A 26,195-nucleotide genomic window follows, 5' to 3' on the forward strand; every position below is an offset into this window, starting at 1 on the left:
ATTTAGTTATTGAATACATTTCCCTGGCTTTTATTTTTCACTGTGAAGCTTACATATTCTTAACTGTAGTGACAAGAAAAAAACAAAAAAATCTATTTTTTTTTTTTTTTTTTTTGAATTTCAGTTGAAATATTCAGTCTAACAGATTAACGGTTGTTGCCCCCTGTGCCCCCACCTTAAAATACTTTGGATCAATTATGTATTCTTCTGACCCGCTTGCTCCTTTTTCAGGGTCTCAGTAGTCTGGTCCCTATCGTGCTATGAGATTTTGTGGAAAAATGATTTAGCCTATTCGAGGATACATTTTCTTTAGGATTTAAAAAAAAAAAACGTTTTTGTGTGCCTGGTATCAGACCATTATTTTGAAATGTCTGCTGTTGGAACAGGAAGTCAGTGTATAATGTAATTGTGTTGTGCAGCTTGTTGACACAGTCGAATTCTGGGATGCAGCTACGGCTGTTTCCTCCTACAAATTCAACAACTACGGCTTCCTGAGACTTGAAGAGCTCTTCTAACCGTTGTTCGGTGAAGCGAAAACATACCAAAGACGCATACTTCCGTGAGTACACGTTGGAACAGGAGTTTCATTACAGATATAGTGTAAGATTTGGCCATTATCACTGATCGAAACTTCCTCCTTCTTCCCCGAGGCTGCTTACAGGCTAGCCTTGTTAGCTCGGTAATCTTCTCCGTTAAAGTCCAAAAATCCTTTGCTGGCATGGATAAAGATATAAAACCCGTTCAGACTTGCTTATATTAGCCGTGTGGTTATTGTAACCGAGAGAGAGCGGGTAAATTATAGCAGAGGTGAGTTGGTTAGCAACTTTACGGGCGTTTAATTTTAGCCAGCAGACTAGCTTTGGTTAGCCAGGCGGAAATGCAAACAAAACGAAATCATTCACTTGTTAAACTTCACTTTAATGACTCACAGGTAACCTGTACTGTTTTTTTCACGTTCACGCATCGTGTATTATTCATAGTGTCCATAATTAGTGTGGACGGGATTTAGCGGATAAAAGATGCGTTCAAGGACACCGTTCGAGGTTAAAATATTTCTGTAAATCCCATTTTATTTTGTTACCGAAAAAATATAACTGTAAATCATATGTATTAATAATGTTAAGCTCAGTGACAGATTCATGATATTGTAATTGTCAAAATAAGATCTCAAACACTGTAAAATGCTCAAAGCATATATATAATTTATATGATATTATTATATCCTGCATTGATATACTTCATGTGCCGACCTTTAGAGATATGTCAGAACACAACAAAAAACTGTTAGGTTAGAAACTGATTAATAATCAATTTTTATTGTGAGATCCTACATTACACAGTGTGCATTTACAGATAGATCTTTCAGGGTCAATGTGGCCAAAGATATATAAACAAGTAACCGACAATAATTTTCTGAATGTGTCACAGTTTTAGGATGTTATCTGTAATGTGACCGAGCTGGGTTTGGTTTGATTATTGCAATGCACAATAATCAAATTTCCTTCGAAATCCAGAACGTGGGAGAAATTTGGTGATTAATATACTGCCAGCATTTGCATTCATTTTCTGTTCAGAGTTCATTTTTGTGTGTTTAGAGATACGTTAAACGTGGCCATAGTACTCGGGACGATGGGTACATTTCCGGACCTTTTCTGTCAGGATGGCCAAGTGGTCTAATGCGCTGCACTCAAGGATTCTTCCTTCTGCTAATGTGGGTTTGATCCCACTTTTGACATATACATTTTTTCATTTTAACATATTTAACACGGCAAATTCCACCTTTAAAAAAATGGATATCCCACAAAAATAAACATTTTAGGGTATTTCCTGGATTAGGGGTAGGGCTAAAATAAAATGGTTATCCGGGTAACCAAAAACAAATATGGGCTAAAATACAACTGATGGAACTTTAAGTCACATGGTGCACCTATCACGTGACCTAAACTAGCCAATGAGGGGTGCTGCGTATGCATAGAGAGGCAGTCTATGGACATGTTTAACGTATCCGTAGCCACGGCCTTTATTTAAACGGGTACCTCACATTGACAGATAAATCTCTTTTTAAAGCGAGACCTTAGTGTGCAGACATTAATGGATGCGTTCTAATGTCCCCATGTACCTTGGAAAGAATTATGGTCAATGTGACCTTTCATGTGAAAACTATTTACTTTAATGGAATTAGGGCAGCCAAAGCAAAGCCATAATGCCAGTTGCAAATAGGGGCTAACATTGCTAATCACTGCTGCAATAATCATAGGGAAACTATGCTTGAATTGAAGAAACACTCTTTTTTTTTTTTTTTTTTTTTTTTTTTTAAAGGTGTCAGTGGAATAAAATATAGGATATATATATTTACTGTTAGAAAACGTGGATACCTGTTTAGCAGTCAAAATGCATCTATGAAATGCTGGAACTTCTTTGCTCCATCATGTGCTAAATAGCTGTTGTGTGTTACTGTTTACCTGCGGTCTCCATAGTGCTAAATGATGATGACAGCAATTCTGCTGGTTTGAGGCGTTATTGCGTACTGCAGAGGGTCTATCCCAACATTAAAAAAAAGTTGCATCTTTCTTTATTCACTGTAGTGACAAAATGGAAAAATTCCTTCTTCAGTAGACTGACAAACGGACTAGAAGCATGCGAAAGCAGGCATTCAGTGCACAACCTCTGTGTAGTGCTAGACATCATTAATCCTCAAAGTATTAAATAGAAATGAGGAAAATAATTATCCAGTTAAAGGTTTGTTTCCTTGTTCACACTGGTCCGAGGAACAGTTAGATGATGTAGTTTGGTGTATCTCCTCCTTCTGCTGAATAAACAATGTTACGTAAGAAAATAGTTTGGGGTTTTTATTAGAGCTTTGTCATTTGCTCCCAGGGTTGTCGTTTGGTCCAAAGCTTTAAAAGCTGAACTCATTGTCATGATCAGGAAATCTGTTCTCCAGCTGGAATGTCAGAGGAAGTCAGTGTACGTGTTTGAACAGAGCAGAAGAACTCTTGAAGCAGTTTATTTCCACTCATCAAAAATGAGCGTTTCTCAGTAGGGAGAAGTTCACCAGCGTACCAAAAAAGATATCAGGATGTTACATCATTTTAAAGGGCATTTAAAGGGGACATATCATGGTTTTAAATCCTTCCTTTTTACATATAAATAATACAGTTATGGTCTATATAAAGCGGAACTGCAATGCTTGGGTCTGAGTTCCTCATAATTATAGCTCCACAGGCCCCTTTTCTACTGCTTCTGAGAGCAACTCGTTTTGGTGCGGTCTCTTTAAATGCAAATGAGACACTCCATACCCCGCCCCCTCTTCAAGTGACACTCGGTTCAACCCTGCTCGGCCATTTTTGTAGTTTGATAGAAGAGATACGGCTATGTAGCGGCGCATAAACTTTTTATTCAGAGGTTATTTACAAAATGTCAACAACGGAAGACTTGTCCATCCAGCCTTACATGTTCGAGCCAGAGTCGGACCCGGCGGAGCGAGATGAAAATGAAGATGATGAACCTGCAGAACCCTAACAAGTGAGCTAACGCAAGCACCGAGCTAACGCTAGCGCCAAGCTAACGTCACGAAATGCATTTTAATACAGTCTTTTCAAAGACAAAAACGGCAAAATGAAATGACTAATGAAAACTTTAGACTTAAATTAAATCACGTAGGCCATATCATCAAGGATCTAAAGCGAGCACACAGCGTTAACATATGAAGTCTGAAGACGGTGCAACTGCTAATGCTAACAAAACAATGACAGGGACGTCTTATCATCACACTTTTTAGCGTTATTTACAGCTTACTGAAGTGCTCTGTTCGTCGTCTCCAAAGATAGAAGGAATTGACCCCTCAATCAGACAAAGTCTTTCGGCAAATCCTTCTTTATACTGGCGGAGGTTGCAGAAGCAGTCATCCTTGAAGTGCTTCGCGCACACAAAAATGACCTTACCCACAGATGTGGGTATATTTCCGTGAAAAATAAAACTCAACCAGTCACTTCGAAAAGGTTCTGATGCTGGGAGACGGTGTAATGAAGCGTGTGGGTTACTACATCCAACAACCGAACATTTTGACTTATCCTCTCGTAACTTCGGCATCCTTGAGCTTGGACTACAAAATAAAAGCGAGAAATAAAAATGGCGGATTGCTCGAAGTGTTGGACCTGGAGTTGATGTAGTATTTTGGCAGTTCCGCTGCAAATACTGTGATGTAATAGTTCAAAAAACGTAATAGAGAATAGAAAAATCGAAACAGATTGAAAAATATGAGCAAAACAGAATATAAAGATATCTACGGAGCACCTGAAGAGACTAATTTGATTTTTTCTGTACTTCTAAGCACTCTAAATATACAACAAAATGCATTTAAGGGCTAAAAAAGTGGATTTAGCATGATATGTCCCCTTCAAATTCTAATAGACAGTTCCTTTATTTCCTTCTTTTGTGTGATTTTTTTTTTTTTTTTTTTTTTTTTTTTTTTTTTTTAAAGTTTTACAAACTGTGTATTAAGATGCTATTGTATAAATTAACATGTAAGAAAATCTGTCAAACATTAAGGAAGGTGATGGAGGTGTTGTATAAGATGATTGGATAGAGGAGATTTATGAAGGATGGGCTTGACTTCTGATTTCATATCGATCTTAACAAAAAAAAAAAGTCAAATCTGGGCAGATGAGCAGTTTACGTGATGCACCGTCTGTGGTGTGTGAGAAGCTTGTGACCTGCAGAAAATGTACCCATCAGAACTGGTGATAACTTGAGGCGGCACGTCTTCTCATTAGATAGTAAGGCATTATTTCAATCACTGGTATAGTAACTATAGCTACTAGCAACAACAAACTAGCTACACATGCTGTTGGTAGTCCATGTTTGTAGTTTTACTCTGGATTTTTCCTCAAATCAGTATTTCTAACCACTGAGAGAGCAGCTAGTCTGCGAATGGCGTTTGTGAACAACTTTGTATCGTTACAGGCTGAACACATTGTGAACACAAATGACTCAAATGAAGTATACCACTATTGTATTATAAGTGTACCAATACATCGATTATTAGGTTAATTATTTGACACTTGACAATTCCATACTGATTCATAAATGTTAGAAAATTGATTGTTTTTCTTAATAACTTACTTAATTCGCAAGACTTTGACCAGCTCTTTTTCTTACACAGTTTAAAATACTAAGCATGATGACAGCAATGATAGATAATCATTGAGTTCTTTTATCAATCTACCTTTTATTTAAAAACCCAAATACCTCAAGTGTTATGAGAGCTGATGTAGGTTTAATTAATGTTTTTAAAGCTGCTTTGATTGTGCCGAGCAAGATGTTTAGTTGCTTGTGGGATTTATTTGGGTGCACTATGAATCTGATCATATGTTACGATTCACGGTTTGCATGTCATGATGCAATGTATTCCGATACTAAACAATACAATATACATCTTACATACATGACAAATTTTACCTTTACAAGTACAAAATGGTATGAAATACAGTTTGTTTCATATTTTTGAAACTTTTGAGAACAAGGAAATAGTAACAAATTATAATTCAAGTACAAATATCAAAAACGAGTGATGTGTTGTTTATCAGACTGTCAAAATACATTTTCAAAAAAGTTGCATTTTTGCTTCTACAACAGATTCTGTTTCTTTTACGGTTTTAAATTCTTTAAAAAAAAAAAAAACAAAAAAAAAACACATCTATAAAAGTGTCCAGTTTGTTTTATTAAAAAAAAAGTGCAATCAACTTCCAAGCTAAAATTCATTGATGAGTGAGGTAGTTTAACAAGGTCTGATGTGGTTCACTGACATCTAGTGACCGTGCGTTTACGTGCTACACATATGTTAGCGCAATGAAATGTTTTTTTATCATTATAAAACATGAATAAAAAGATAGATTTTAATATTTGATATATATATATATATATATATATATATATATACACACACACACAGTATATTGATTTTTTTCCCACCCCCTTAGTGATTAGCATTTCTGCCTCAAGAAAAGAAGGTTGTTTAGGTCCAGTCCAATCCCTGGTAGGGCATCTGGTACTTTCTTGTATGGAGTAAATGTGTGGCTAGGATTTGTCCAGGTTCTCTGGCTTCCTCCCACAGTCCAAAAACCTTTGTTAGGTTAATCTTTGTGGCCCAGATCAGGAAAATCCTGACACATTGTTGTTCAAATGTTAGATTTTAACACAATTGTTCCTTAGTTTTTACACTTCTGCATGTTAAAAGTTTCCAATGATATAAACTCTTGATATGGAAATATCAGGAAAAATATCAAAATCGTGATTACATATATGTGTAACGGAACCTAAATAACACATTTATTTAATCTTGTTCAAAGAGATGTGATTTTAGTTGTATATTTATGACTACATATTTTCTGAAAATATGCAGTCATGTGCAGTAGGAGCATGTTTACTGTAGCATGTTCTGTTTAGGCTGCTTTCTTGCTGTTTACATGGGAAGAAATCTTAGAGCAATAATGCCTGAAACGGATGTTTGTGTGGGAATGGGTGCGTTATCTGTTGTTTATTGCTTATTAATAAGCCACAAGTGGCCATAGGAAAGGCTCTGACGCAGCACTGGGCCGAAGTTCCGTAATACAGCGGTATGGGTAAAATGTTCCAGGGTGATTTTCTTGCACGCTTAATTGTCTCTTTGCAAAAATAAACACAAGGGAAACCTGCATTCATTCTGCTTACTGTTGTGCTCAAACTGCCAGATTATTGCTTGGGGATTCCAAAGGCTATACTTGTTACAATTATTACTCCTACTAGATAATACTTTTCCCCCTATTGTTTGCCTTTCATCCAAATCCTACAAAAAACATCCACATCAGGAAAGTTTTTTAGAGTTAAAAAAATTTCAATTGCCGTAGGCCCCAAAGTGATCCGAGTATGAGCTGCTTTAACATGTGATTGCCTGAGAACCACTCAACCAAAATACAAATAAACACAATGACCCCAGGAGAATGGAAAGTCCCTGTCATCAGTTGCGCATTACAGAGGCAAGTTTTTCCAGTTTAATTGGGTCTCTGGATTGCAATTTCAAATTACCTTGTGGGTAGTGTAAAATACTTTCTCTTTCTTCATTAAGTTTTGGGACACAGATTTTTTTTGCCCAATATATCATTTCACTTGGGTTACACAGATCTAGTACACTGAGGAATGTCTTACTGAATACTACAATGCCATTAGCACTGAGGTTTAATAATTAATATCACGAGAAATGTACACATTTATTTATTTTTTATTTTTATCTTCATGTCAAAACAATGTGTCTGTTAAAAATCACTCACCAATTAATTCTGTGCATTTATTACACAATCATTGTCTGTTAATGTCTAAACGTTTACTTTGGTATTCAGTGTAAGGGTGTGTTATTAAACCCTAGTGTTTTAGCTCTTTCCACAGAGTTTGCAAAGCTCAGATTTTCTCACTGGAAACCTATTTCAGAAAATTCCACTTTGGGTTTTTTAGATCTCCATCTACAAGATGCAAGATCTACATAGACACTTAAACTTTGTCGCTTTTCTCCTCGGTCTTTACTTTTCTAAGCCTCCATCTTTTAATTTAAGTGTTTCATTCAAACTTTTAGAGGCACTAATTAGAGCAGATTACTCTTTACAACTTGGTTGTGTTGGCAATGGTTTGATAAGGTACAATTATGGTTTATAAACTTTTTTAACTCTTATACTTTAAATTCAAGATTAACAATGTATGGTGCCACTGCCATAGCTTTAAATATACTTGCATAGCTAACTAATCATGTCTGCCTGACTGTTACAATTAGCTTACCACTTCCCACTCTCTTCAGGTATTAAAGGTCCTATATCAAGCTATTTTTCACCATCATCTCCATTTGTTCTAAGAACCCCAACAACTAGTATTTGAGGTTTATTTTCCCAAACTCGCCTGTTTTCCAGAGTTTTCGCACTTTAAAAGTCACTTCCTGATCACTTCTAAAAAAAGAAAAAGTAAAAAAGGTCTGTTTTGGAGCCTACTTATGCATATTCATGAGTAGGCGTGTCTGTAGACGCTGACTTCATGCTTCACTCTTGCGAGGCAGATTAATGATCACCAAAGCGATTTTTTTTTTGCTATCCACACTGTTGTTATTGTTTTCAGCCAAAAAACTGCACATTCCAGTAAAGATTAAAGTACTCACTCAAGTGCACGAATACTCAGGTAAAAGTAGCAGTTGACATTTCCTTTAATAGTCGACCTAAATGTGATTAATAGGGATGTCCCGATACAGCTTTTTCACTTCTGATACGATACCGATATTGCAGCCTTGAGTATTTGGCCGATATCGACCCGATGCGATATCGGCATGAATCACACATACTTTTTTTACTTATTTTGTAGTGTGGAATGTTAGAAAAGGCTTGATCAAGTGATGATACTCAAATGGAGAACAATAGTCAGCAACAGTAGAAAAACTGACCCATTTATTATTAACCAATTTGTTACATACATTTTAACCTTCAACAAATCTACAGTATTCTACAATTGAATAAATATAATATAATAAATATCGGAGATTTTAGATTTAGTCCGATAAAATTCGATATTTCTTTTCTGGCTGATACCGGACCGATATCAATTATCGGATCGGGACACCCTTGGTGATTAAGATAGATAATAAAATCACATTTACTTAACAGTTCATTATGAAACAGCTGCAAATGAACTTATTAGAAGTAAATTATTATTGGGTTTTTAAATAAATAAACATAAGTGATTTATTTTTATTTTTTTAAATCAACAACATTATATTTAAATTCATTCCCTGGCTTGTGTGGCAAACACACACGTACGCATGTGAAAAAAACTGAATCATCCATAAATTTATACTATTGATTGTCATTTTATTAATTCTTCTTTGTTCATGATCATGCATGAGGACATAAAACCATTTCTGGTAAAACCAGTTTATTATTAACCATTTTGTGAAGAACATAAACAGACTTTAAGCTAATGACGCCTTAAGATGGTGTATGCATTATCAGAGTGATAACCTCCTCGACATCCCAGCTTTGCACACATTAGTGCAGGTATTTGCTCTGTTACACAGCTGAAAAAGTGAGAGAGGTGGAGCAGTATCCTGCAGGAAGCATTTATACCTGTTGAGAGCCTGTGGAGATGGTTTACTGACTGAATGCCTCCATCTACCTTGAATAAGATTCTTCTTTTGTAAGTGACACTTTTTACTTTATTGTATTTTAGTGTTTTAAAAATAAACTACAGTATGTAAGTTTTGTAGTGCATTATGTAGACTTGGTAATATTGCTTTATATAATAATAATAATAATAATAGCTGTGCTCTATGCACGTTTACTAAAGCCATGTTAATTTTTTACTCGAACAGTTGTGTAGAGTGAGTGCAGGGAATGTACTATCTGACCTAAATATTCCTTATTAAACAGCTGCCAACAAAGTCGATGTTCAAAATGTGGTCTGTAGAATCTGGCTTCAGGCGGTGGAGCTAAAAGCCTGGTTTTATATTTTAGGGCTCTGCTCTGACACTAAAGCAGTAAAAGCTGGATACCGCTCGCATGTCATCGTGAGGGCAGAAAACCTGCAGCCAGTCAGACTGAGGTTTGTAGGTTATGAGAGTCCACGTTGGTGATTTGCGGAATTGCTGTACGAGATAAGATTTGTACTGACCCCGTTTTTATTAGTCACGTTTTGGCTCATGGAGGAGTTTTCCAGAAATGTGTCCCTAATTACAAACACACACAAACGAGAGTAGACTCAGAGCATTACATCTTTCTTAAATATCTTAAAGTTAAAGCTTCTGGGATATAAAATAATTATGATATATTTTAAATGATTGAACCCAATTGTGAGAATAGTCTGCAAAATGTACATTTATTTATTTTATTATTAACATGTCTTTTCTCTGTTGGGTTCCCCTTTGCATTGAAATTTGAAATTACATACGGTAATTGTTGAACTGCATTGCAAAGCAGTTATTAGGGTTGGGGTCAATTACATTTTTCAATTACAATTACGTCTTCAATTATCTATGTTCAATTACAACTCAGTTATGATTACTATGGCTTGTTTTTCAATTACAAATATGTTCTCAATTACTAAAGTTCAAATTCAACTAAGCACAATTACTCAGCCTTTAATAAATAACTTTAACCTCCTCTTGTGTTAGCTTTTTGTTAGCATCTCTAATGACAACAGGTCAGTTTTGACTTAAATCATCTATAAAATAAAATTAAATTAAAAAAAAAAAAGTTTTTTAAATAGTAAAATGATCCCTAAGAGAATTGACAGGTAGTGGGAAAACTTGATATGAAATATATTTTATTAATTTTTAACTACCGTACATTATGTGTAAGACATAGAACTGTAACATAGTTCCCCCAGTTTTGCATTTAATGAAATTATAATTGACAGTTTTTATAGAATTTCCACTCCAATTACAAAGTAAATTATCTGAACTGATGTTTTAAAAAATTATGACAATTGTAATTCATTATCAATTATGTGTATGCTATTAAAATTTTGATTGACCCAAACCCTGGCAGATATTATCAAACTGGATCCTTGTGGATATGCGTCCTGTACTTGTTTATGATTACTGCCCTACTTGGGTTTCCTTTCTGACGAGACACCACTTATAATGAGCTCCTAAAAACTTCTAGTAATAACAATTTTGGGGTTTCAAAGCATATTAACAACTGTGTATCAAAAATTAAAAATCACTATGTCCTAATGTGAATCACTGACAATCATCACAATTTGCAGCAGCTTTTTATTATAAATCCTTGATTCCACTTTTTTAGACTTTTCTCGCTCTGTTTTTGTGCTAAATTAGTGAGTCTACCCTTCAGTCCTTTGCTGGAAGGCAAACATTGAGACATTTTTTTTTCTCTCTCTAGTCTATTAGCACAGCCAACAGAAGTTTATCCTTGAACAACCACCTTAAATGAGAGCTCTCATAGCTGTTTTTGGGGTCTCTGTGTTCTAAATGGAATTTGAATGACCATTTATTGTTTGGTCGCGCTGAAACATTTTTTTTCACATTAATTTTTATTCCCTGAGTTACACTAAGGGCGAGGTGAAGGCACGTCACGTGGACACAGCTGTGGCCACATCAGAGATCAGTGGAGGAAACACACAGGATTTAGGCTTGTTTTGTCTCCACTCCGCTAATGCCCACTCTGGGGAAATTATGCAGTTGCTTATGTTAGCAGAGTGAGTAGAATCCACATGTTAAAGTATGCAGGAAAACAAGGACTGACAAAAAGTTCCTGGTGCCTGAAGGAAAATTCTAACTACTCCAAGAAACAATCCCGTTTAACTCCTAGGGTAGGAGCCACCGCCCAGTCTTTACTGGTAGTAATCTTATCTTTTGTCTTTATTTTTCACATCTAATCTTTTGTTGAAATGCTTATCGGAATAACCTCATTTTGCTTAAAGGTCCAGTTTTATAGTATTTTTCACCCATCTTCATTTGTTCTAAGAAACCCAACAACATAGTATTTGAAGTTTATTTTCCCAAACTCACCTGTTTTCTGGAGTTTTAGCCCACTTTCATGATGCTTCTAAAAACAGGCTGTTTTGGGGCTTGTCTGTAGATGCTGACTTAATGCCACACCTTTATTACCGTGGTGATTGTCTATCCATACACACTTGTAATTGTTTTCAGCCACATGGCTATTTCAGTGGCTATTGTGATTGTGAGTCCAACAAATGCTGCTTCAGGGTGTGCGTATGCATGTGAGCAGCAGCTGAGACAGTCATCTATTTCAAACATTCACCGGAGTGTTAAGCTGCTAAGTCACTTTCTTCTCCTCCTCACCTCTCCTAACTACAGGAATATTCCATTTAAGGTGATAATCATTTGTTTTGTCTGACCGCTGCGTCGCATTGGGTCACAAACACATCAGATCATGTCGAATGTGTTACGAGGTTGTAAAATAGCTACTAAAATGGAGGGGTTAAATGCAGAGAATATATTTTGTGTATGTAGATTTACATGCATGACAATAAAGCATAATGTATATTCTATATTAAACCGCAGTGTTTGTTTCACCTGCGAGGTAGTTTGAGAGGGAGGAGCTCACATTCTTATATAGGGTAGGAAGAGCCAGGATTGTCAGGAGGAGGAGTTTCCACGATGTGACGTTTTAACTTGAGAAACTCGCTGACTTTTTTACAAAATGTGGAATAATAAGGGAGGCCAAAGGAATGTATATCACTGTAGCAAAACCATAATAGTGTTTTTTTTCATAATACTGCCCCTTTAATGTGTTAAAGCTTATTCTTTATTTTTGTGTTTTTCTGTTCCTTCCAGGTATGTGTCCAAACTACTCTTCAGCCTAAAAACAACAACAGCAAAGTGATTGAAACCAGTCACTGAAGAATTACCGTACTACTTAGAGGCCTTTCTAACTTCTTCCCTTCCACAATGTCATAGTGAACATCTTCTAAGTCCCATTTATCCTATCTTTCCCCCTCATCATCTCCCCTAAATGTACTGATTACTGAACTAGTGAGCATCCCTCTTATATGATGAGCAGCCTGCACCAGCAGCATCATGGCAGCACTGGCTCAGAACGAGACATCCAGTCCGCTGCCTCCTCGGTCAGCCTCCCCTCAGTCAGGAAACCTCCCAAAAAGCGCCGCTTCTCCCTTCACTCATTCTTTGCTCGCCGATGCCGCCCCGATTGCGACCCCAAGCGAAAGTCCAGGCCTGTGCAGGGTGCAGGAGGAGCCGGAGCAAACAGCGGCCTCGGCATCGAAAGCGTACAGCCCGAAAGCACCAACGATAAACCCGCAACTCTTTCTCCTCTGGAGGTAGCATCGACTTCTTCAGCGTCAGGTTCCTCAGCAGAGCTCCTGGAGTGCCCCCTGTGCCTCCTGCGTCACACACGTGAGCGCTTCCCCGACATCATGACCTGTCCTCACCGTTCTTGTGCTGACTGTCTGCGGCAGTATCTGCGTATAGAGATCTCTGAGTCCAGAGTCAACATTAGCTGCCCCGAGTGTTCGGAGCGTTTCAATCCCCACGACATCCGCATGATCCTGGGAGACCGAGCCCAAATGGAGAAGTACGAGGAGTTCATGCTGAGGAGGTGGTTGGTGGCGGAACCCGACTGCCGTTGGTGCCCAGCCCCGGACTGTGGGTAAGCAGGAGACGAGGCATTAAACGCCCGCAAATTTTCATGTTAAGGTTTCATTTATTCAGACAACTTTTTCCAGGAAATTTATTTTGAGATTTACTTTGATCTCCTGACATGTTTTGACTGCCGACTGTCAAAGTACTTTACACAAAACGGACATCACAGTAGCGTTAGCACACCATAAAAAAATTACATTTAAAGGAGGAAAAACCAAAACATGTAAAACAATATCAGTCAATAAAACAGGATAATATCAGATTAAATTGTGTGAATGTTTAATTAAAAGCAGTGTTGAATAAAAATGTCTTTAACCTTTTTTTTAAAAGCTCAGAGTTTGGGCAAAGTTTGTTCCACAGATGAGGAGCACAGTCTTCCTCAGAGGCATCGAGGCCCTAGAAATTTGTTACGAATCAGCATCAGCATGATGTTTCCTACACCAACATTTTCTTTGAAGTTTACATAATCTCCTACTCAAGATTTAGAAAGACAACAAAAATATACTTCATTTCAACATTCTTAAAGCTGCAGTTTGCAGAATCCTCTCTCTACTCCGTTTTGAAAATAAAACTGAAACACAACTTCTCTTACCGGTATCTTTTGTGAACGCTTTTAGTGATTTTTTATTTTTTTTCTCTCAATATAGACTGGTGACAAGTGTATGGACTTTATCTTGTGTTATTGGAGAGTTTTCTGGTGTTTTAGAGACTCTAATATGAATGCACGTATCACTGTAGTTACTGCCCTGAGCAGCGGCTGCTGCCGTCGGCTCGTCCCCGCCAGAGATCACCCAGCTGCCTGTCGCTCTAATCGGAATGATAACTATCACTCCGCACCCAGACTATAAAATTAATTCTCCTTGAATAAGCTTCTCTTGGTTTACATGTGATTCATCCCGTCTGTTCTCACTCCCTCTTTGACACCAGTGTGTGTGTGTGTGTGTGTGTGTGGGGCGGACCCTGCACAGTCACGGGGGTCTGTGAGGACGCAAAGCGATCCGTTCCTACTCAGTGTTTGTGGCTTTAAACTGTTGCTTCTCCACCTCCACCTTCCGCTTGATTTGCTGTGTAACTGTTGTGTCTAATGCTATTATGGAGACTTCTGCTTGGACGTCCGCCATTTCACTTTCGCTACCAATGGTACCTGAACGCATCTGACTTTTGTCGAGCACAAATAGTAACGCCAAAAACAGCTGACGGAGCAAACATGTTTGTAGAAAGTTCTCTGATTGGCTGACATCTAGATTCTAGGAGCGTCATGCTTTTGGAGTTATAAATGTCATTTTACAGGGACAGGAAAAGGAGATGAGATTCACTGTCCACTCAGAACACTTTAATTACAATATGCTCAAAGATGATTACAGATTTTTGACCAAATGGTGCCAAAAAAAAGTTTCATCTTGCTGCTTTAATATTTATTAAATCAGCTAAAGACATAGTGTAGGCCTTATAAATCAACAAATAGAACATCTATTGCTTGAAAACAAAATTTGTTTTGATCTCCACTGTAAACACGATTATTGACATTGTGGGAAAAGTTTATCTAACACCATTTTTTCTTTTAATTTGTCACAGTAGTTCCTGGGACATCACTTCACGAGACATTCAATTTCGGCCGCATTTCTTTATTTCTGTGTAAGCACCGAAAATAAACAAATCCACTATTGTTTTACGGCGACTTCCTGTCTGTATACACCAGAAACGTGTTGGGAAGTCACTTTGTGTTTTGTGGGGAAAACACAAGAAATCACAGTAAGAATGAAGAGCTTTTTATTCACTTCTGTGGTCACTCAAGCCACTCAACTTTGATTTGTCTCATGTCACCTGAACAAATCATGAAAAGACCTTTTTTTTTTTTTTTTTTTTAAATAAAAATAAATAGAAGTTTTCTGCTTTTGCAAATGAAATCTTCAAATATTTCTCTGAAATAAAAAACAAACAAACCTGACAGTGCTCTTCTTAAGCAGGTTCACTGTATCTCCCATAATAAACACTCCAGTCCGAAAATAACTGAACACTCTATGCAAAGATCAAGGCTATAGTCTCTTTGTGAAGTTTATGACTGCTCCAGAATTTGTGTAAAAATATCCCTACAGCAATTGACCTGTTTGTTCTGTCAGTCGAATGAGTCAGAAGCATCTTATTTGTCTTCTTTTTAGATGTGAAGCTTGAGAATTAAATGGGGAATGAACAGGATGTAGAAGGTCTCACAGCTAAGCTAAACGTCCGCTATTTAAGAACACAGGTTGAGGATGTGAAGTGCACACTATGACATTATGTATATCCCATATTATGTATGTGGAATTTAAAAAAAAATTAAGTAGTATTTTATAAAAACAAAAATATCATCAAACTTTTACCTTGTTTCTGTTGCCTTATTATTTATTTTTGCTTTAATTTCACAAGATTGGAAATGTTGCTTCATCATTCCAACTCTTACCAAGACAGACGGGCGCTAAACAAACCTGTTCCCTTTATATAAGTTAAATATTGATGAAAGCTTTGACTTGGCAGTGCTTTCCATTCATCTATTTACCTTTTGTACACCATGATGAGGGTCTTTGGGTTCTGGTGCCTTTGCAAATCCTGCAGGTTCTAAATATGCATAAGAATCACTTTATGAAAATAATCATGAACATGAAGATCTATGAGTTTTACGAGTATGAATCTTACCCAATACATGCTCACAGGAGTCAACAGTTTTTGGATCAAAATCCTCTACACATAAGCAGGGTTGGGGTCAATTACATTTTTTAATTACAATTAAGTTTTCAATTATCCATGTTCAATTACAATTATGGGAACCACCATTTTTTTTTCCTATTACAATTTAAATTACAATTATTACTTTCCCCCTGAACATCAGTTATATTACGTTCTCAAAACTTGTTAGGTTTCTGTTAGCATCTCTTATGATAATAAATAAATATGATAAAAAAATTGGTTTGAATATTTTTGGTGTGGAGCCTTTTCTTTCTGTCAGTATACCCCTCGAATTTAATTAATTTTTAAATGGTAAAATGATCCTCAACAGAACTGACAGATAGTGGGAAAAGTTTATATGAAACATATTTTATTTATTTACATTTATTATAAATGACCCTTTATATCAAATTTTAATGCCAATTGCAATTAAAAGGTAAATTATCTGAACTCAGTTACAACAGCAACAGATTTTTCAAATTACAATTGCTGTTAGAATTATGTGATATTTGTAATTAATTATCAATTACCTGATTACAATTATAATTGACCCCAACCCTACATATAAGAATGGATAGAAGTCATTCAAGAAAATATTGTATGTTTTGTAAAGGAGTGTTAGTATTTCTGCAGACCAGCTCTTTGAACGTGTTCCTAATGCTCTTGTTGGTCAAAGAAAGACAGTTTGCTCAGCGCTCACACAGATTGGAGCTGCTCTCTCGGTCACTGAGCCCAGCCATGAGTTCCTCTGTCCATGCACGACTCCTGTGCACTGGTGACCACACTCGTACTACTACATGTGGCCTCTGAGCTCTGTTTCACAATTTTCAGCTCCCTGCTGAATCCAGTGCTGGTGCTACCCTCCTCTTCCTCTCACGGCTTTGTTGCACCAACACTGCTGACCCTTGTCTGTGTGAATAATGGCCCCTTTATGAGTCTGTTGCTCAGTCCTGGCTCACGGCCACACTTCCCTCTGATTACAGCGCTCACTCAGTGCTCCATCAGCTCAGCAGCGGCTAAGTTTGTCAAACTTTAGACTCATCTTTTTGTTCTTTTCCAAAGCTCTCACTGTAGGCTTACACATCAATGACTTCATCTTAGTGTCTTGTGATGCGTTTTGGTGCGGGTCAAACACAAACCAGATTTACTGATACTCACATATTTAAAGTAAGAGTTAGATTTGCAGTAAAAAAGCAGTCGCACACATCTCACTCACTTTAGATGGATGCAGACATTTAAATGATTATTTGCGTTTGTCGAACTCGTTCATGCGGAGATGTTTGTCTGCCCTGGGCTTCTGTCACTGTGGTGTGAACAGAGACTGTCTGGAACACTGTCTGCACCGAGCCTTGTTTTTAAGCCCATGTGTTCACATGTAAGTAACACAAATACTTCCACTGCTGCTGGTCTGTCAAATGCCAATCAGTCAAATCCACAATGTCCTACATGATGTTGTTTGGCACCTTTTTTACCAGCTGTATTTACAGCCACATGCGGCCATCGGACAAATGTTGTGTGGCCTCTCAAGTAAACACAAATGACTTAAAAAATTTTTTTTAAAAAAAACATACAAAATTACAGAAAAATACACATGACAGAAAACTACATCAAAACAATAAAGATTTGCAAAATGACTCCAAAAACACACAGGATGACTTAAAAAATAACAGAACAATCTACAAAACATCCACCGACAGAATATGAAAAACAACAAAATACACATTAATGACTCCACACACCAAATGATGACAGAAACACACAGAAGGATTTAAAAAAACAGAAGGATTTCAATAACACAAAACGACAATAAAATAAGCAAAAATAAAAATCTATAAAAGTACCACAAAAATACCACAAAAATACGCAAATAACGACTCCAAAGATAAAAATATACAAAACATCAGGAAAAATACACGAAAACAAAATTCACAAAGCACCAAAAAATCAACTCGGCACACTGATCAATAAAAATTAATACACAGAGGGATTTTGAAAACAACAACAAAAATACACAAGAATGAAATTTCGTTTTTTCTTTTTTTTTTTTTTTTAAAGGACGAGAAACACAATATCCTTTGCTTTTACCTGTATTAATGGTCAAATTGCTCATTATCCTAAATGCTGACATTTAAATTAAATATTGCAGCCCTCAGACCAGAAATTCCCATGTTTGTGGTCCCCGCTGCAATAAATATTGTCTGATTCAAAGCATCGAAGGGCCTGCTGGTACTTATCCTATTATCAGGCACATTATGGGGTACACACTGGGACACCAGTCTGCTGTCAGGCCAACACAGAGACAGACAACCACCTTCACACACCCATTCAATCCTAAGGCCATTATTAACCCCCTCTAAAAAAAAGCAATGGTTAAAATGATGACAAGTTGCAGAAGAAGATAACTGACGCCATGTGAGTAATAATCAAATGCTTGCTGGGAAGAAAAACAATTAATAACAGAGTGGCCTGAATGGAGGATGATAAAATAATACAAATAAAAGAGAAGTTGAAGATTTGCCTTTAATGATTATGTTTTACTTTTGCTGCTGTAAAAAAAAACAGATTTTTGCAGCATCAACACATCTATTAATGAGCCCGCTTTTGTGATTCTTAATGGAAAAACACGAAATAAAACTATACACATTTACACCAGGGACTATTTCAGGTACTTCTTACCCCTGAGTTTTAGGTATTGCTGATTAGTTGTTGAGAAAAGTGTAGAGTTGCTTATGTTTTATTAATTTTTTTCCCCCCATATTGTAGTTATGCAGTCATTGCGTTTGGCTGTGCCAGCTGCCCAAAGATCACCTGTGGACGTGAGGGCTGCGGCACTGAGTTCTGCTACCACTGCAAGCAGCTGTGGCATCCCAACCAGACCTGTGACACGGCGAGACAGCAGAGGGCCCAGAACCTGCGGCTGAGGAGCTTCAGGTCTTCCTCGCTCAGCTACAGCCAGGAGAGCGGAGCCGCAGGTCTGCTCCGTCACAAATCAAACCCGGTTCTGTAGCGCTCACACACGAAGCACACCATTCACCCTCAGTTTGTTTTTTGTTTTGTTTTATCAATCAGGCGATGACATCAAACCGTGTCCTCGCTGTGCTGCCTATATCATCAAGATGAATGACGGCAGCTGTAATCACATGACCTGTGCTGTGTGTGGCTGTGAGTTCTGTTGGCTCTGCATGAAGGAGATCTCCGACCTGCACTACTTAAGGTGGGGACAAACACTAAAGAGGCCATTGCTAAGGCTAATTTGGATTGAGTGATTTTTAAGTTGCGTTTATAAAAAACCTCTGTTTACCATCTGACCTGTCCCAACTTTTATTATATTATTTTTTTAGTTGTATAATTGAAATTTTGTCGTGTGTGTGTGTGTGTGTGTGTGTGTGTGTGTGTGTGTGTGTGTGTGTGTGTGTGTGTGTGTGTGTGTGTGTGTGTGTGTGTGTGTGTGTGTGTGTGTGTGTGTGTGTGTGTGTGTGTGTGTGTGTGTGTGTGTGTGTGTGTGGATATACATACACAGAGCCACTGTGCTGAATCGCTGTATCGTGATAATATTGCTATTGTGGGCAAAAATATTGCGATGTATCGTATCGCGAGGTACCTGGCAATACCCAACTCTAATGCATGTAATTACTGTCTTATGCAAAGTTTACCCAGAAAAAATAATTTAGCTGTAATTGGAGTTAATTCTGAACAAAACCCTGCAAATAACAATTATACATTTGTCATTTAATTCCCAAATGACTCTGAAAGTTGTAAGTAAGTGTTTGACTTTTCTTCAGTCCATGAAACCGTTCTGTAGTAAACCACCTCTCTATTCTGCCATCAGTCCATCAGGCTGCACCTTCTGGGGGAAGAAACCCTGGAGCAGAAAGAAGAAGATTCTCTGGCAGCTTGGCACGTTGGTGGGCGCGCCCGTTGGCATTGCGCTTATTGCCGGCATCGCCATCCCTGCGATGATCATCGGAATCCCAGTTTACGTGGGCAGAAAGGTGAGGGGCTGCTGAGGGACAATATTTACCAACAGAAAGACACGAGAGCAGAGGTGGGACACATCACTGACCAATCAGAATCAGAATATACTGTATGTTAAAACGCTGCTTTGAAAAGCAAGAGAACACAACAGTGTTACTGTCCTGTCTGTATCGTCACTTAAGGAATGCAAGAAATCCAGTTTCTCAGCTCTTAGTATTGTGATGTGAGGATCACTTTTTAAAGATTTACATGGAGATAAGAGATTTGCAAATTGGGGTCAAAACTGCAGTTGCACCTGGTCCTTTTGTTTCCTCTTCAGATTCACAACCGTTATGAAGGAAAGGACATCTCCAAACACAAGAGGAACCTGGTGATTGCTGGTGGCGTGACACTGTCTGTGATCGTTTCCCCTGTGGTTGCTGCCGTCACCGTCGGTAGGAAAGAAGAAAAAGTTGTTCACATAATGTGTTTTGTTTGTTTGTCAATAATTGATGACTTAGTCTTCATTCATCTTGGCCACACAGGCATTGGTGTTCCCATCATGCTCGCTTATGTGTACGGCGTCGTTCCCATCTCCCTGTGCCGGAGCGGAGGCTGTGGAGTGTCTGCTGGAAACGGCAAAGGGGTGCGAATTGAATTTGATGATGAAAACGACAACATAGGCGGCGGAACAGCAGCCACAGGTGAGAATCGTTAAGCGAACCACAAAAGAGAGAAGACAAAAACAACAGGTTTAGCAATTTTTGTAATGCTTTTCAGAAAAATAGGTCGAGAACAAACAGAAAATGATTGTGGACCTTTCCTCCGGCTTTGCTAAATGCTTTGTTTTTCTTTAGTTTTATTTATATATTTTGGTTCATATTTTGTTCCTAATACTCGCTGCTTACGTCAATACTTTGACAATAACCAGTTAAACTTGTTTATTTAGACACGTACAGTTCGGTCACAAATGAGCATCGTGATCATCTGCTATCATTTTGAATCTAAGGACGTCACCTGTATCTGTCTGGAATGCATTTCTTCACACGCACGCTGTTCTCTTTTTGTGTTCACATGCCACTTTTTATCCTGAACTTCTGCCTTTACTCGTCAATAGAATGGTGTGAAATTGTTTTTTTTTTTGTTTAGTTTTTTTTGCCTGTCCGTGTGACACTTTTTTTAGCCCAACTTGTAGCTGTGATTAGTTGTATTTCTTTCTACTTCAGAGTTTGACTCTGAATTGTGCTGATTAAACTACAATAAACCTCTTCAACTGTGCAAAAACACACTAAGCATGCACACATTTTTCACAAAAACAAATTTTGCTCATTTAGACATCACTGTGAACTCTGTGAATCACCCGTTTTAACCATCAATAACACACATCGCTTAACTAAAATACACAGGCATCCAACTCGAGCAGGGGTGCAAACTTTTTCCACATCAGGACAAATACCGGACAAATTCACTTTTTTGTGCAAGTTTTCCGCATTAATATTTATTTATTTATTTATTAAGAACAGGGAACCTTCAGCAAACTAATAACATCTTGCATTTCTATGAAATTGAGAGTAAAGATGTACTAATGTACTTTATTGATCCCCACAGGGGAAATTCACACATTGCAGCAAGACAACAGAATAGCAGACAATATGAACAAAAATAAATACCAACATAGGATAATAGTGCAAAAGGAATGACTGTAAGACAGACATAAATTAGAAAAAAAATAGATAAAAAAAAAAAAAAAGATCAAATAGAAAAACAACAGCATAAAAAACATAACACGTGCAAATGACAAATGAAGGAATTGGTTTGGGGTGGAGGGGGGCGACAATTGTCAGTTTTTGTGTTAAACAGTCTTCATGTTCAAAAACACTACAGTGGTGATCCACTGGACCCAGCTCCAGCAGGGGTCCTACTGCTGTGGCATTTCCATGATTTGACTTGCTTTGCTAAAACTATTTTTTTGCTGATCTTTCCTCTCAGATACGACCTCAGTAGCAGAGACTCGGCTCAACAACGCTAGCCTCGGGGACGGCGCCAGCGTCGGCGGTCTGACCGGCCTGAGCGTCAGCGGGAGCCACATGGAGCGCTGCGGCGTGAGCTCCACGCAGCGCGACAACATGAGCGACAACGCCAGCACCACAGCACTGGTGGGGACCAGCATCACTGGCAGTCTGTCAGGCAGCTGCTACAACCGGTAAATGTTCATACAGGAAATGTGAATTTGTGCATGTAACATATATTTTACATACTTTCCTGTATGGATGCTTCCTTTTGTTCAGGATGGAGGTGCAGGCTGATGTGCAGAAGGAGCGCTGCAGCCTGAGTGGTGAGTCGGCCACCGTCAGTTTGGGGACGATGAGCGATAACGCCAGCACAAAGGCTATGGCAGGATCCATCCTCAACTCTTACGTTCCTCTTGAAAGGTTTGTTAACCCTCCCCCTTTGTTGGCCATAACCACACGTTAACAGATGCACAATAGTCACATGAGCTCTGTATGAACTGCCTATGGGAGAATGTGGCACAGAATAGATTAGAAACAAAACCTTTGTGTTTGTTTTGGTCCACAATGCAGGATTGAGGTCAATTGCATTTTTAAATTACAAATACGTCTTCAATTATCCATGGTCAGTTACAACTCAATTACGGTGCCCGTTATTTTTTCCAATTACAAATTCAATTTTAATTATTATTTTCCCCCGAAAGTTGATTACAATTACGTTATCAATTACCAAATTTCAATTACAATTAATCACATTTATTAAGCCTTTAAAAAAGAACCCCATAAAACTTAACATTCCTTGTTAGCTTTCTGTTAGCATCTCTTATAACGGGTCAGTTTTGAGCCATGTTTTTAATCAGCTGTAAAATACACTAAAAACAAATTAGATGATAAATAATATTTTCTAATCTCTTGGTTACCTTGTTAGGCTTCCTTATCAATGAAAATATTGGTATTCATATTTTGGGTGTGGGTGTCTGAGCCTTTTTACTGTCAGTATATCCCTAGATTTATATATATTTTTTAAATGTTAAAATGACCCTCAAGAGAACTGATGGATAGTTGCAAAAGTTTATATAAAATATGTTTTATGAATTGTTCACTACGTATGTGTACGCCATAGAAATGTAACATGGTTCCCAAGTTTTGCGTTTAATTCAATTGTAAATGACAGTTTTTATATAATTTTTCTGCCAATTACAAAGTCAATTATCTGAACTCAATTACAATTCAATTACGATTAAAACAGCAACTGATTTTTTTTTTTTACAATTATAATTTACCCCAACCCTGCCACAATGTGTATGGAACCAGCTTTTTACAAAGCAGACATCATGTGTTTTAGTGTTTATCAGTGACATGTTGGTGCTTCTGCAGAGAGAACAGTGTGGAGGTTCAGGCAGATGTGGAGCTGAAGCAGGAGAAGGTGAGACATTGCAGTGCCAGCAGCAGCCTCGATGAAGCCAGCTGCAGCAGCAGCGGCATGTCCGGAGTCAAAGGAGCCAGCGGTGGAGTTTGCCTGTGCTCGTGTCCCTCCAGTAGCTGCTGCTCAAAGGACTCTGCTAGTGCAAGAGGCAAACCGAGCAAAGGCAAGCTGTGGAAGAGGAGGAGCAGCATCAGAGCAGAGTCGAAGCTCGCTGAGACTCAGCATGAGAGGGACACGCAGCTGCTGGAGCAACGCAGCACAAATTCATCCGAGTTCGACTCCCCGTCGCTCAGCGGCTCCCTCCCGTCTGTGGCCGACTCCCACTGCAGCCACTTCTCATCGGAGCTCAGTTGCTCCGACCCCGACGCCCTGAGGCAGGCGCCCTGCTCCTCCCCCTCAGCGGACCATTCCAACGGCGCCTTCACAGACGTCTCCATCCCACCCATGCCCGAGGTGGAGCACGACCGCCTGGAGCACCTCCCACCTCAGAGCAGCCACGCCGCCTTCACCTGCCGTCGTCTTTCTGCGTCTCCGCCCGCTTCACCCGGGGAGGTGAGCAGTTCGCCGTTTCTGTTCATTAGCGAGAGCGACGCAGCCGAGCCCGAGAGGGATGAGGCGAGCAGCAGCCCGACCCAGAAACGCTGCATCCAAACAGACATTTAAAGCTCTCAGCATCATCATCAGCCTTATCAGCTCATTATAGATATCTGCTTCTGAACGGGTAAGTGATCAACGTGGGTCATTATGTTTATATCAGCTGTGAGGACAGGTTTAAACAGTGGATTCTGGTCTATGCAGGTGTTGAGAAGGTTCAGAGAAAGGGTTGTTTAAGTTTGTGCGAGTGGTCGGAGCGAAACAGCAAGGTCTGAAGTACGTAGAGCTGAATGTTAACGGTCTGGTGTAACACAGGTTGAAAAAGTTTGCGTTTGCTTTCAGCAGAGAATCTAGCTGCTGTTATTCAACCATTTTTTTTTCTTGACATTAAAAAACAAGCTGTTTTTTTTTTCTGTTTATTCTGTAATGCAGTCATGACATCGAAATATGTAAGTATCAGAGGGACCTGCATGTAGAAAAGTCACGTTTATTTTTCTCCACCACAAAAAGTCACCATAGTTCAGTTTCAAGGTGACTCTTGATTTGTGTTTACTTTTATTTTCCATTTTGAGAAAGTCGGTTTTAATTTTGACGCCCGTGTTGGGTCCAAAGTGTTTCTAACCGGTTGGAACTGTGATGACCAATGTTACCGAAACTGTCTTCTTTTCCCTGTTTTTCCCATACTCATGGTTTAAATCAGTTTGTAATTCACACGTTAACAACTCTACAGGCTTTTGTTTGCACTGGTGAAAAAAATGTTATAAGGGATGTTTAAAGGAAATACTTTTTAGGTTTAAAACAAGATTTAAAGAAACAGAGCCTGCACTGTGTAGCACAGATGTTTGTTTTTATAATAATCTGCAACTAAAACTGGAAAATCTACCAAACGTACAGCATATGCAATAATCCATTCTGCTTTCAAGTGTGTGTGTCCAATAAAAGCCTGACGTGTCTCCGGTCGGGAAACAAAAGGAGTTTGTTGTGCAATGTGAAGCTCGTCTTTTGTATACGAGCACATTTATCGCTAATATTCTGTAGTGAATGTACAGTAATGATATTGATTTGTTCTTGGTATAATCCAAATCAGAATAATATTTTTGATTCAGAGCTTTGGCTGTATTTTGACTACGATATGTAACGAGGTTTCTTCTGAAAATGATTGAAATCACTTTATATTGAACCTGCAGTGCCTTTGGGATGTTTTGAGATGGGAGGGAATGTCCTTTGTATACGGTTTCATTACGTCATAATTTGTCTTGAAACGAGAAACACATTTTACTTGTAAATTGCTTTAAATGTACACAATCGACTGAGTACTAACTGTCACATTAGCCCTGCTAGCCCACCAAAGAGTGTAGAAAAGCTTGGCAGAATATTTAGTTTTGGCCCAAAGTCTTGATTGTTTTTTTGGTGTAAAATTGTTAAACTGTCAGCTAAAAGAGCCACTTTGGTCTGACATGCTATTATATTTACTTAATATTCTGTTTTTTCCCCCGCTGGATGTTTATGAATGCCAGGAATATTTTCTAATCGGGTGGATTAATCTTGGCCTGTTTGAAAACATATATATTTGTAAGTATTTGCTTTATAATGTGCATGTTAATGCATATTAAAAAAAAAAAAGAGATACCAATAAAAAGTCAAAACCAAGCTTGTTGTTGCTCAATCAGGACGTGAAAGTGTGATGCGGATCTGTGTGAGATGCTCTATGTTCTCTGAGGAGATGTATGTTCACTTGGTAGAACAAAAAGCAGGGATGTCAAACTCATTTTAGTTCAGGGGCCAAATACGGACCAGTTTGATCGATTCTCAAGTGGGGAAAAAGAACTATTTTAACATCAAATGTGCCCAAGATTTTAATATCAGTCCCTGCTGGATCTTCACGTCAAAATTTCTTGATTTTGTAACAAATTTGTGTAATTTAGAGGAATTGTTTGTAAGAAATTGCAAGATTTCTGAAAAAATTGAGTTCTTTCCACAATTTGCATTTAAGAATGACTGCATTCTTGTGATATAAACAAAGGAAAACTGCAAGCCCCTAAAAATATTGCAGAGTTTCATTAAATTGGTGAATTTGAGATATCTACAACTTGATTGATTGGTAATTTACACAATATTTCATGTTATCTCTATCATTTTTACTGTCTCATGCAGCCCGAATTGGATGCTCTAAATGGCCAGATCAGAACAAAAAAAGATTAAATGTGTTGAAATGAATTAACCATAAACAAATATCAAGTCATGTTCTTTATTTAAATATGCACTCAGTTAATTTACATACAGTACATGCTTTTTACATTCCACAAAGCAATCCAAACGTTCCAACGACTGTTCTTCATCTTTCCTTAATGCCTTGTAA

At 38.1% G+C, this 26,195-nt stretch overlaps 1 protein-coding gene across 1 annotated transcript; it reads left to right on the plus strand.

The window, feature by feature from the left end:
* The first annotated feature begins 398 nt into the window (after nt 1-398).
* rnf19a (ring finger protein 19A, RBR E3 ubiquitin protein ligase) lies at nt 399-25,486 on the plus strand. The gene is made up of 10 exons (XM_028461177.1): nt 399-559; nt 12,326-13,157; nt 18,617-18,825; nt 18,923-19,067; nt 19,683-19,845; nt 20,148-20,262; nt 20,353-20,511; nt 21,797-22,010; nt 22,096-22,239; nt 23,194-25,486. The coding sequence occupies exons 2-10, from the start codon at nt 12,541-12,543 to the stop codon at nt 23,903-23,905; spliced, it is 2,478 nt and encodes an 825-aa protein (XP_028316978.1). The 5' UTR covers nt 399-559; nt 12,326-12,540; the 3' UTR covers nt 23,906-25,486.
* Nucleotides 25,487-26,195: the final 709 nt, after the last annotated feature.

The sequence above is a fragment of the Gouania willdenowi genome, chromosome 11 (assembly GCF_900634775.1).
Source record: "Gouania willdenowi chromosome 11, fGouWil2.1, whole genome shotgun sequence".
Classification (NCBI taxonomy): Eukaryota; Metazoa; Chordata; class Actinopteri; order Blenniiformes; family Gobiesocidae; genus Gouania; species Gouania willdenowi.

Excerpts from the sequence above, each read along its gene's own strand:
- rnf19a (XM_028461177.1), top strand. The coding sequence starts at position 12,541 with ATGATGAGCAGCCTGCACCAGCAGCATCATGGCAGCACTGGCTCAGAA. Across the intron at positions 20,263-20,352 it reads GGTTGCTGCCGTCACCGTCG|GCATTGGTGTTCCCATCATG; the intron begins GTAGGAAAGAAG and ends TTGGCCACACAG. Across the intron at positions 20,512-21,796 it reads CGGCGGAACAGCAGCCACAG|ATACGACCTCAGTAGCAGAG; the intron begins GTGAGAATCGTT and ends CTTTCCTCTCAG.